The following is a 13,402-nucleotide window of genomic DNA, read 5'->3' as shown; positions in this document are numbered from 1 at the left end:
ATGTCGCAGCAGAAATCGAGACTCATCAGACCAGGCAATGTTTTTTTTCAATCTTCAATTGTCCAATTTCGATGAGCTTGTGCAAATTGTAGCCTCAGTTTCCTGTTCTTAGCTGAAAGGAGTGGCACCCGGTGTGGTCTTCTGCTGCTGTAGCCCATCTGCCTCAAAGTTCGACGTACTGTGCGTTCAGAGATGCTCTTCTGGCTACCTTGGTTGTAACGGGTGGCTATTTGAGTCACTGTTGCCTTTCTATCAGCTCGAACCAGTCTGGCCATTCTCCTCTGACCTCTGGCATCAACAACGCATTTCCGCCCACAGAACTGCCGCTCACTGGATGTTTTTTCTTTTTCGGACCATTCTCTGTAAACCCTAGAGATGGTTGTGCGTGAAAATCCCAGTAGATCAGCAGTTTCTGAAATACTCAGACCAGCCCTTCTGGCACCAACAACCATGCCACGTTCAAAGGCACTCAAATCACCTTTCTTCCCCATACTGATGCTCGGTTTGAACTGCAGGAGATTGTCTTGAACATGTCTACATGCCTAAATGCACTGAGTTGCCGCCATGTGATTGGCTGATTAGAAATTAAGTGTTAACGAGCAGTTGGACAGGTGTACCTAATAAAGTGGCCGGTGAGTGTATATACTGTGTAATGAGAAGCACAGAATTATTCCTGGGTAAACAAGGGGATATTGGAACAAAACATGTGATATTTCTTTCCTAGAGTGTCTAATGTATGTTGGACAACTAACGTGTTTGGCAATCCTATGAAAATCATAGCGCTCAGACAGCTTTAATTTATGTATACATATATATTTTATAAATATGTATATTTATTGTGCGCTTGCTTTAGGCTCTGTTGTTTCATCAAGCCTTTTTTTACAACATAAGTAACATAGTCAGAAACTCTATTGTTGCATTAAAGGAAGAGAGTCCTGAGAATCCCAAACCTGTTGGAGCACCATGATTCCAATGTGAAGATATTATATCCCCACCAAATCCATATCCTTGGTAACGTCTATTCTCCATGTAGCAATGTGATATGTATTTCACATAGGAATAAACATACATTGCTTTTATCACTATGCTTACATTACCTTTAGCGGAAACCTCCAGCAGTGTCATTGCATTATCCCTATAATAAGAAGTTCTGTAGCTTTAAGATAAATAAATAAATAAAAATATTCCAACCCTTTCAATTGATTGCTGATTCCTTTCACTTCCTCTTGTGTCTTAATCTATCAAAGGAGAGAGAATTAAAATGAGATTTGACATGTCTTTTTTATACACTGCCAAAGTGGTTTTTCAAGCGGTAATTGTACTTGGTTGAGTTAAATATACACGCGCAGGATAAGGCCGCGCTTTGCATCTCTGAATGTGTGCTGTCATTATTGAGCCTGAAGCAACAATGTGTGATCTGCTTATAGAAGGGTCGCTCTGTTCACATGGGCTTAAAGTCTAACAAATTTATAATATGGAATCCAGTATTTTCATTAGAAAAAAAAGTTATCTTTTATGTTTAGTTAGAGCCTAGCCGAGCAGGTATTTATTTTTGTATTGTTTCCTTTTGTTGCTGCACTATCTTTTTGAGTGAAAATAAACTACCTTTGCTTCGGACTAAAGAAACTGGACTTGTGTGTCTATGCCACCCCACCTAGCAACCCCAGACCCTGACCAGAAAAACACATATAAATCCAACCTGTAGTGCACCATTAATATAAAAACATAAAAAATGGTGATAAGTCACAAGCCACAATCCAAGCATGGCGGCCTGACAATAAGGTATGAACAAAAACCAGGACGTACTGTGATTCAGGTGACAAGGGCATATGGGCTCGACGAATCACTGGATAAGCAATGCGGGGAGTTGAAAATCCAGAAGCAAAAGGTATCAAAGACGTAATAGGTAGAAATATGTCCCTAAATATGACCCTTGTAAGTGTGACAGCCTAACAGACCCTAAATGATGTGTGCCCCTGCCCAGAACCTGACCCTAATGTGAATGGTCCCTAACCGTCACCCTATCCAGCAAACAATGCAAATGGTGCAAAAAATACTCCACACGTAATCCCTGCTCCACACTCGATATATGAGGAAACATGATATAATTTGGTACAGTCACATGACATATCCATTTCTCATATGCACATATTTATTTATGACTGGTACAATATTTAAAAACTCTAAAAGTTTTGTGCATGAAGAAAATTAGCATTTTTAAGGAGGCCTGCAGCAAAAAGTCCCATTAATGTTATTGCTTTCTGCTTCGCCAAAGTTCCAATCCATTATGATTGTCATAAGTATTAGACATGCCATTTTCCTTGTCATTGGCTAAATCTCAGAAACTGGCTGCATTAATGAATCTGAAGAGGTCAGACAATAAGATTGCTTTTGCCTTGTAGTTTTCTTAATGAAATTAAAGGTCTGTTAAATTGAGAGTGGCAGCCGGATTGATGGACAGTTTCACTTCTCATATTAATGGGAGGAATTACAAAACATTGCACAGATTTTAATGCCATAAATGTATTTACTTATGTAGATTTACATACCTATGATTATTTACCTAAACATTATACCAGCTAGTAAAAGGGAAGCATCTGTCAGCACCGAAAATTGGATATTATTAACTTTGATCTTAAGTAAATGTGTAATTCGTCTGATGATCCTGGCATCTGTGGGGTGCACAGAAAGGGTTAACATTATGGAGACTGCAAATACCCATACACATTTTGATGGGATCTGCCAATAATTTAATGTTTATGCTACATAAGAATCAGAGGCTCGAAAGGATGAATTATTTCTGTCCACCCATTTTATTTCCCCCAGACATTTCCAGATATCTAGTAGATGTTCATTATGGCTGAAAACTCAGAGGTTGCTGTTTCTCAAGTCTATAGCAGCTCAAAGACCCTTTGCAATGTTAAATTCTGCAGAGTCATAAGTAAAAAGCAAAAGACGATTTAGGTTTATTACATTTTTTATTTTTATTTTTTTTTTTTACAGTTTTTGGGCTCTTCTACAGCTGTGGCTCCGCAGTAGATGCTCATGTACTAATATGATAAATTAATCTATATCGAGAACACTCCGAGACATAAGAATTTATTATATAATGAAGGGGGAGAACAGAGAGAATATTTGGTGGAGGGGTTCAGCCACTATATCTTACAGGATCCGTTTAAGGACAGTTTAACCAGTATTTGTGGTATCAATACTGGACAGCCAAAAGTGGGAAGCTGCAAAATATTTAATAAATGTACATGGCAGAAATAATTGTTTTGGAGATATGTGCCTATTGCTTGCACAGGATGAGGGCTGCTTTTCCATACACAGCAAATGTGCCAAGTGGAGAGAATATACTGGACATGAACCTCCAAGATTGGAGATGGCTACATAATTGTTTCATTGGGATTAAGTGTCCAGCTCATGGCTGAGAGTGATATTGTATAGTATAGTATAGTATAGCTCTTTTATAAACTATTACTGCCCTGTGTGACTGTAGGGAGAATATTTGTGACCCCCACTGAACCACATGTATAACATAAGCGATCAATATACTATAAATGTGTGTAAAGGGAGAAATCAATGCACGTGTAGCTGTATCTTGTGCCACTCAAGTATAGAGTCAATTTTTTAAAAATATAATCTATTATTCAGTGCACAGTTCTACTATTTGTATAGAAATGATAAAAATAATTATTAAATTAGCGGAGTTGTTCAGGATTACAACATAACGGTCTGTTTTCTTTTATAAATAGCACCAGACCTGTCAATGGATGGTGTCTGGTGTTGCAGGTCATTAAGGTGAATGGAGCTACGTTCCAATATCACTAGATGGTGGACGTTTTCCTACTCCTGGACAACCCCTTTAAATAAGCATATACTGATTAAATTGAATTGAATACATCAAGGGCTGTTTACCATGACTAATATATAGGGGACATTGTGTATCAGATTATGGACAGCCATTAAGAAATTGCTTGTCACAAACCCAATAGAAGAAACGTTATTGCATAGAGTTAATTAGAATTTCTCCGGAAAGCGATGTAGTGTAAGACTGATTGAAATGTGCACAGATATGATGTATGAGGCTGCCTGGGCTGGAGCATGTCACTGATCTATGCCTTACTTTGTAGGTGAGAGGCCCCCCAGCTGCAGGAGCATTCAAAGAGCGACCTGCAAAGCCCACAGCTTTTCGCAAGTTTTATGAGCGAGGAGACTTCCCAATTGCCCTTGAGCATGATACGAAAGGAAACAAAATAGCCTGGAAGGTAAGTGAGAGCGCAGCTGTGACTGCCAGCTGTGCTTATTGAAGTGACATGTTGTATTGCCAAAGAAAGTTGGCTTCTAAGTAAATAAACCTGAGACATTTCTCTGCAAATGAAAGTTTTTGGTGGAAGCTGTTCGGAGGCAGCCCCCAGAGCCAGCCGTCCACCTTGGCTAACAATTAAATTATCTTCTGGAATAGAGGAAGATGACAGAGCCTCTTTGCCTCGGAGAATTATCTCCTACATCAATTCATCTCTATTTTTATGAGGACCTGGCAACCCTGGCTGTTTCAGACAGTCCATCAAGTGATTGCATATTGCTAGCAGTAGCCATTTATCTCCCCCAAATTTCACCTTCCTGCAGGACACTTCCAAATGGAAGCTTTAATTACCTAAATGGATAGGTCAGAATTGGCTGCTCCCTAGGAAATGCAGAGCAGAATATAAACGAAGGCAGATTCTCATTCCGAGACTGTGCTTTTAGTCTGCAGCATATGTCAAGCAACGTAATCGCTGTCATACATGCCTCTGTTAGAGGCTGACCTCCACTGCTGAAATCATTACAGCGCCGACATTTCTCTGACAAAAGGTTAATTGGCTTCAAAATAAATGTATTGCCTAATGACTCCATTCCAATACGGCTGGGTTTCTGTCTCCGAATGGCCCTCTGATGTTATTTGTAAAAACTTGCCAATCTCTTTAACTCGCCAGGGCAGGCTTTTAAATTTAATTTGAAAAAAACGCATACTGATCTTTTCCCTGCCCCGGCCATTTCATTACGAGAATTCCCGCAATCGCCGCTCCCTCCTTTATTTCTCTTACGCAGAATCATAAATTTCTGAAAGGCAAAACAAGTGAGAAATCTTTATTTCGACATTAAAGTAACACAGAGTCAACTAAGCATAGTAAAGAAAAATGCCAGTTACAGCCTGGGCTAATGACTTCCTATACAGATCCTGATTTAATGCAGCCGCTTGCTGAGTATGAGGACAAGCAAGGTTGTACGTCTGTCTGGTTCGTTCATTCAGCAGACTAAATTGTAGAATCCAATTGATAGACAACTAATATTACATATATTTCCAAGCTTTGGCCTGCTCTCCTGTGGATGGCAAAATAACATCTTGTACAAATGTGGCTGTTTTGATAAATTGTGTTGTGAAGGGGTTTACACACACACACACACACACACACACACACACACACACACACACACACACAAAAAAAAACATATCCATTATCTACAGAATTGCTTGTGGTCTCACTGCTGTGACCCTTAGGGTGCATTCACACGGAGTAACGTGCCACGTGATGTGGCACGTATACGGCGTGTGAGATCTTGCACGCCGTAAAAGCTCCCATCCAAGCCTGGATCGTTTACGCCGCGTTATTTTGCGGCCGTGATTTTGTGGCCACAAAATAACGCAGCGTATACGATTCCGGCTCCCATTGCAATCAATGGGAGCTTTTACGGCACGCAAAGTCTCACATGCAGTATACGTGCCACATCACGCAGCACATTACTCTGTGTGAATGGACCCTTAGAATTTACAAGAATGAGTTTTCCAAGTTCCCTGTGTGCATAGAACTGTAGTAGGCTTGTGTGACCACCGCTCCATTTTACGGGATTAACAGATTGTTGACTACTCCCGTTCCATCAGTCCCATAAAAGTGAATGGATTGCTGATCACACATGCTGCTACAGGTCCAAACACAAAGTGGGCTCATGGTCTCTCGTGGTTATTGGTACTCCCAATAGTCGTACCCCAGTGATTACCTATCCCCCTAACCTGTATATAGGGTATCTACAGTCCTATGAAAAAGTTTGGGCACCCCTATTAATCTTAATCATTTTTAGTTCTAAATATTTTGGTGTTTGCATCAGCCATTTCAGTTTGATATATCTAATAACTGATGGACACAGTAATATTTCAGGATTGAAATGAGGTTTATTGTACTAACAGAAAATGCGCAATATGCATTAAACCAAAATTTGACCGGTGCAAAAATATGGGCACCTCAACAGAAAAGTGACATTAATATTTAGTACATCCTCCTTTTGCAAAGATAACAGCCTCTAGTCGCTTCCTGTAGCTTTTCATCAGTTCCTGGATCCTGGATGAAGGTATTTTGGACCATTTCTTTCTACAAAACAATTCAAGTTCAGTTAAGTTTGATGGTCGCCGAACATGGACAGCCCGCTCTCAAATCATCTGAAAACAAAGATTGTTCAACATAGTTGTTCAGGGGAAGGATACAAAACGTTGTCTCAGAGATTTAACCTGTCAGTTTCCACTGTGAGGAACATAGTAAGGAAATGGAAGACCACAGGGACAGTTCTTGTTAAGCCCAGAAGTGGCAGGCCAAGAAAAATATCAGAAAGGCAGAGAAGAAGAATGGTGAGAACAGTCAAGGACAATCCACAGACCACCTCCAAAGAGCTGCAGCATCATCTTGCTGCAGATGGTGTCACTGTGCATCGGTAACAATACAGCGCACTTTGCACAAGGAGAAGCTGTATGGGAGAGTGATGAAAAGAAGCCGTTTCTGCACGTACACCACAAATAGAGTTGCCTGAGGTATGCAAAAGCACATTTGGAGAAGCCAACTTCATTTTGGAAACAAAGATTGAGTTGTTTGGTCATACAAAAAGGCGTTATGCATGGCGTCCAAAAAGAAACAGCATTCCAAGAAAAACACATGCTACCCACTGTAAAATTTGGTGGAGGTTCCATCATGCTTTGGGGCTGTGTGGCCAATGCCGGCATCGGGAATCTTGTTAAAGTTGAGAGTCGCATGGATTCCACTCAGTATCAGCAGATTCTTGAGAATAATGTTCAAGAATCAGTGACGAAGTTGAAGTTACGCCGGGGATGGATATTTCAGCAAGACAATGATCCAAAACACTGCTCCAAATCAACTCAGGCATTCATGCAGAGGAACAATTACAATGTTCTGGAATGGCCATCCCAGTCCCCAGACCTGAATATCATTGAACATCTGTGGGATGATTTGAGAGCAGGCTGTCCATGCTCGGCGACCATCAAACTTAACTGAACTTGAATTGTTTGTCCAAAATACCTTTATCCAGGATCCAGGAACTGATTAAAAGCTACAGGAAGCGACTAGAGGCTGTTATCTTTGCAAAAGGAGGATCTACTAAATATTAATGTCACTTTTCTGTTGAGGTGCCCATACTTTTGCACCGGTCAAATTTTGGTTTAATGCATATTGCACATTTTCTGTTAGTACAATAAACCTCATTTCAATCCTGAAATATTACTGTGTCCATCAGTTATTAGATATATCAAACTGAAATGGCTGTAGCAAATACCAAAATATTTAGAACTAAAAATGATTAAGATTAATAGGGGTGCCCAAACTTTTTCATAGGACTGTATGTAGTTTCTGAAAGCTTACCATAGGAAGTATAAAATACAGTGAGAAAAGCTGAGTATTTTACTTCCTACAATAAGGCAATACACACTACAAATATTTTATTGGTTTCAGTAAACCTGCTGGAAGGATATTATTCTAAATGCTATGATGTTCCAAAATTTCAAGTAAAAATATTTTGTCCTTTATTTGACAGTTTGTGATGTGAACCTAAGCAGATTATGTATCTGTACAATGATAATGGCTGATATTATTGTTTGCGGATAGAAAAGCTAAGCAGATCATAGAGCTCTTATGTCCTCCAGCAGAATGCAGCACAGGATGCCATTCACCTCGATGTGACTGCTGATTATACTATTCTTATTACAAAACAATTGCAAATATTGTATACCGTACGTGTATTGGCCGAGTATGTCTGCAAGCGGAATACAAATGGTGAAATATATGAACACCATTCAAGTGATGACTCATGTCCCTGCCTATAGCCCTCGCCGTTCTCTCACAGCTTACATTCATTCTGTAGCATTAGAGATTGTTTAGGAGGTAAATGCAATTTATAAATGTGCCGGTATATTAATGTACTATGTAACAGATGTAACACACCTCTTATAAATAAATATTCTGTGAATGAAAAGAACAGCAAGAGCAAAGCTCCTCACACCTTCACTGAACACCGGACTCTGCCAAGGGATAGTTTACATCCCTTACATCCCATAGTTTCCCCACTGGAGGGGAAATGTGGTTATACAGTACATGCTGGCATCTTAGCAGCTCTCACTCATAGAACAGGGTCCAAAGGAGTCCCTTAGCATAGTCTGCATATGGGAATATGGAAGACCAACACCAGTTAAGCACCCATCCGAGATAAACGCATCTATTGGTGCTTGTTTGCCTCATCCTACTACGTAGGCCTATGTGAAGTACAGAGGGGAGGAATGATCACCTCCTCCACTTCAGTAGACCAATTCAGACTGATATTAGTGACTGGTTATAAGTTGCACATGTAAATGCAGCCAAAAAGTGAATCTGTATTTTGTCCTATTGCCTCTTTTAAGATGTAAAATTCTGAACCATTTTCATTTCTATGTTTACAAAGGCCAGAAATCCATTTTCGGATACAGCTCCAAATCTTTGACTTACATTTAAAGGGGTGTTGGGGATAACTAATTGAGTGGGGTTTGACTGCTGGGACCCCCACTCATTACCAGAGGTCTCACATGTGCCCTGTATAAATGGAGTGGTAGGTAATACATGCGCACTTCCAATCTATTCACCTTTATGGGACTGCAGAAGAGAAGCGAATACAACTCAGTTAATTTTGTTTTTAGTCCCATAGACTATAAATGAAGCAGCAGTTTGCATGCAGGACTGTTATTTTATTGAAACTGGGGTTGTGGCTTCATATAATTCCCCCTTGTCACAGTGATGGGGCCTCAGCGATCAGACACTTGTCACCTTCCTTGTGAGTAGGGAACAAGTTATTATTTAGAAACAACCCCTTTGTTGCCATTCTGAATGTGATACTGTTGCCATCGCCATGTCAGTATGTTACTTCCTCTGCTTTTAGAGAGGTGGGCTATTGTGGGAGTTGTAGTGCTTCAACAGCAAGAGAGCTGCAGCTTGAGTCTCACTGTTATATGAATGATAGATGTAATATTTTACTATGTATGCAGTACATTAAGCAATGCACTTATGTACTTGCATAAACTACTTACATGGTCCTAAACCAGAGCAGACTTGCTGTTTGCAATGCACTAAATGGACTGAGTAATATTCCCCAGCATACGAAGCTGCTGAAATGTCTAGGCCGGTTCTCTAAATGCTGATATTAATTCACAATTCATTTGAGCAGTCTGAAATATACAGCGTTTTTCCCAAGTATTTTCACAGCACTATCCACGTTATCAGTGATGTCATGCAGAACAGAATGGTGGGTAGAATTACAAGTTGTGGTCTTGCGTCAGTAACGCGGCGGCATTAAATTCTCGGATGCCTGGGCTTCTCGGCACAGTGGATCTAATTTCCTACCTGCGTGTGAGCACATATATTGCATGTAATTATGCTATTTGCTGTGCTAAGAGGCTGATTAAACCTGCTAGCATAGAAGCGGCTTAGTATTCAATCATTATCATCCATTACATGTTTTTGTTAATGCCTGTCATCAATCGGGAAATTACTAAAATTTATAAATGTTTCAAAATTAGCAACTCTTAATCTTCCATCTGTTTATGTAACGGACTGAGAAATACTGATCTGCTTACCTTCCAAATACTGGAAGAAGGGCCGAATAGCAGGCAGCGGAGCTCTACATCTCAAGTACTGCGCTTCCTAAGCAAGTGCATTTAGTAGTCTAACTACATTCTACTGAAGGGAAACATTTAAAGAATATTGCAGATAGTGATGTTTTCAATGAGGATGGATTTTTTACACATGCCTAAGGTACTAAATTTTCGAACAAACCTCTCAAGCAAGGCTTTAGGAGTTCATTAAGCAACCTACATGGAGGGATATAGCAGTGAGTAATGAAAAGTGTTTTACACACAAGCTTTGGATGTAATCTAAACCCCTCCAGCAAAGTTGAAGGGATGATTATGCGGCAATTTTTTTTCCCCTCATAACAAACCAAGTTGTATTTTCCATAATTGCTTGGAAGAATATTTCCCCTGATATATCAATTGCATGAACAGCAACAGACTGCACACTGTGACGCTTCAGTATAGAGTAATATGGAATATTTGGGGCTTCTGGTAACATTAAGAAGCAAACAAGACTATATTTCTAGAAATAAATCTGATCTGTTACTGCGTGTGTGTATGGGACCTGAGCAGTGCGGGATTGTGAGATATTCAGGGTTTTTGGAACCGTCGAGGATATGATAAAATGGTGACACTAATCTTTAACTGTCACTCTGTTTTAGAGAACTTCCAAAAATCATTCTCTCTGCCCAGATTTCTGCTTTTAGGTCTCGTGAAATTTTGTATAGTCTTTCAATTCTCTGGATTATGGCATGCTGCATTAAAGAGGATCTGTCTGTTCTCCTGACATGTCTATTTTAGTAAATATGTCTCATGATATAACAATTCTGGAGCATTGCTCTTAAATCTCTACATTGTTCTGTTCCTGTATTATTATTATTATTATTATTATTATTATTATGTAGAAATTTATATACAAATTACTCATCAATAGAAGAATATATTTCTACCTCTTAAAGGGATTCTATCATCAAAACTAAATTTTTTTGTCCCTAACATGTAGGAATAGCTTTAGGAAAGGCGATTCTTTTCCTACATTTAGATGTCTTCTCTGTGGTGCCGTTCGGTACAAATCCCGGTTTTCGTCGGCATGCAAATGAGTTCTCTTGCAGCACTGGGGGCGTCCCCAATGCTGTGAGAGAACTCTCCAGTGCTGCCTCCATCTTCTTCAGGAACGGGCTCTCTTCGGGCCTTCTTCCGGTGGTGGCTTCAAACTTCTAGGCCTTGGGCCTAGGGCAAAGCTAACTGGGCATGCCCGCCAGCCACAAGAAAAAGGTCGCTTACACAGTATTGTAAGCGGCCATTTTCTTGTGGCCAGTGGGCATGCGCAGTCAGCTTCCCAAGCCCTAGAACTTTGAAGCCTCTCGGGAGGACTAGAGAGAACTCATTTGCATACTGACGAAAACCGGGATTTCTACTAAACGGCAGCGTGGAGAAGACATCTAAAGGTAGGAGAAGAATAGCCCTTCTTAAGACTATTCCTATGTGTTAGGGACAAAAAAATTGAATTTTAATGATAGGATCCCTTTAAAGTGCTTTACTTGGCACTAGTATTTGTTTTGGAGGAATTTTCAACCTAATTGAATCCTTTTGCAGCCAGGGCCCCATGCTGCCAAAATGCAGCGTTTTGACCGGGGCAGAAATGCCACGGTTAAAAGCGCTGTGGTTTAGAGTACCTGCAAAGTGGATAGGATTCTGGCTAATCCAACCCACACATTGCAGAAAAAAATTCCCGTTTCTACAAATCGCAACATGTCAATTATACCTACAGAAATGCTAATGTTTTCCATTTAGGTAAAATGGAAGCAGAAAGTCCGCATGGGTTCTTAGCCTAAGTATTATTCAAAAAGGACCTGTTGACCTCTCGAATGGATTTGAATATCATTTCTCTGTTTTGTTTTTGGCCACAAACTGATGAAGCAATGCAGAAAAAAATTCTCTTTTTACGGATAGGCAAATCAGCTTCAAGTGCATCAGGTTGGGACTTGATTATGACTTGAATATGTGACCGAAAATGCACCGTGGCAGCGCTGCAGGTAGACCCTTGTTGCTTTGGCCCCCTCGCTTGCCGGATTTAACCCCACTTGATTTTTTTTTTTCTTGTGGGGACATGTCAAGTCCGTTGTGTACACAACGCCTGTGCTAACCCGCGAAGAGCTCGTGAACCGCATCCAGGCTGCGTTCCTTGCAGTGAGGCCCATGCCAGGAGTCTGTGAACAGGTGCGTCGATCCATCTAACGACGTTGCACTGCTTGCATCGAGGTAGGCAGCCAGCACTTTGAGCAATTCTTGTAAGTAGCAGTGATTAAACTGATTTGCCATTAAAGCGCTTTCTCTTCTTCGTTTCTCCTTTCACATGAAAACTGACATCTCGGTCTACCTGCATCGCCATAGCGGTGCATTTCCGGTCACATGTTCATTAATAAAAAAATGCTTCATATACCGGCTAAAATCCACCCTTTCATTTTATGTACTTACTCTCCGGACACCCTGTGTAGCACCAACATACTCGGCAGCACTTTCACTCACAGTCTTGTCACTACCGCCATGTACAACAGAAGACATGAGGGGTGAATGAGCTATTGGACGCGCATGTCTACTGATGCCAGACACAATGGGGCTTATTTATTGTTATAGGAATTTTTATGCCACTTTTCTGACTTGGCTTATTTTTTCTAATGTGTTTTTTTTCTACAAATTTATCCAAAATGCCTTACACTGGTTCACAGGTAAATTGCAATTCTCTAGGGAGGGCATCACAGTTCACTAAACAGTTTTAGTACATTTTTCAAGTGAAATTACAAATGGGGTATGCATCTGTAAGATTTTAGAAACCTTTTTTTAAAGGTAGCATATAATAATTTAGTCTAAATTATATGTACCATGTAAACCATTCCTACATTGCCAGATAATTAGAGAAAAGGCCCATTGGATGCATAGCAATATAAAAATGCTGCAAAACCTTAACGAATTTGTCACAATGAAGAAAAAAGTCACAAAAATCACTAACACACATCACAATTCAGGCAGAAGGAGAATAATAAAGTGATCCCATTGGGTGGATGTTGTTAGACAGAAAATAATACCCAGGAGTACCATAACAAGTATACAACAGAAGTTTCTACATATTGAAAATCTCTAGATACTGGAGTGTTTTTTATAATGAATTCAATTGAAAAAAATGAATTATTTTTTGTTATCTAACAGAGAAATGTATTATTTCAAAGGATATTCTGACTAAGTTCACATCTGTGTTCGATCGCCATTTAGGGATTGTGTCCCCCATTTTGCTTGAAAAATGGGCAGGAACCGGGCAGAGCCATTATAGGGTCACCACGATTAACCACTTTTTCAGCGGATTGTGTTTCCTTTTTTAGGTTCCCAAGTGGACCCAAAGAACGGAACCTGAACACCGGTGTGAACCTAGTGTAATATAAACCTACTTAAATCATCAGAGCTTTATAAAATATTGATATCTTCAATTTCATT

At 40.0% G+C, this 13,402-nt stretch overlaps 1 protein-coding gene across 1 annotated transcript in view; it reads left to right on the top strand.

Annotated features, from left to right (window-relative positions):
• PACRG (parkin coregulated) overlaps window positions 1-13,402 on the top strand; it is a 469,474-nt gene that overhangs the window by 105,743 nt on the left and 350,329 nt on the right. Inside the window, exon 2 of the mRNA XM_075267841.1 lies at window positions 4,134-4,268. Coding sequence (XP_075123942.1) covers window positions 4,134-4,268 — 135 coding nt within the window. The remainder of the gene's footprint in view (window positions 1-4,133; window positions 4,269-13,402) is intronic.

The sequence above is a fragment of the Leptodactylus fuscus genome, chromosome 3 (assembly GCF_031893055.1).
Source record: "Leptodactylus fuscus isolate aLepFus1 chromosome 3, aLepFus1.hap2, whole genome shotgun sequence".
Lineage (NCBI taxonomy): Eukaryota > Metazoa > Chordata > Amphibia > Anura > Leptodactylidae > Leptodactylus > Leptodactylus fuscus.
This window is presented reverse-complemented; position numbering and strand designations above follow the sequence as displayed.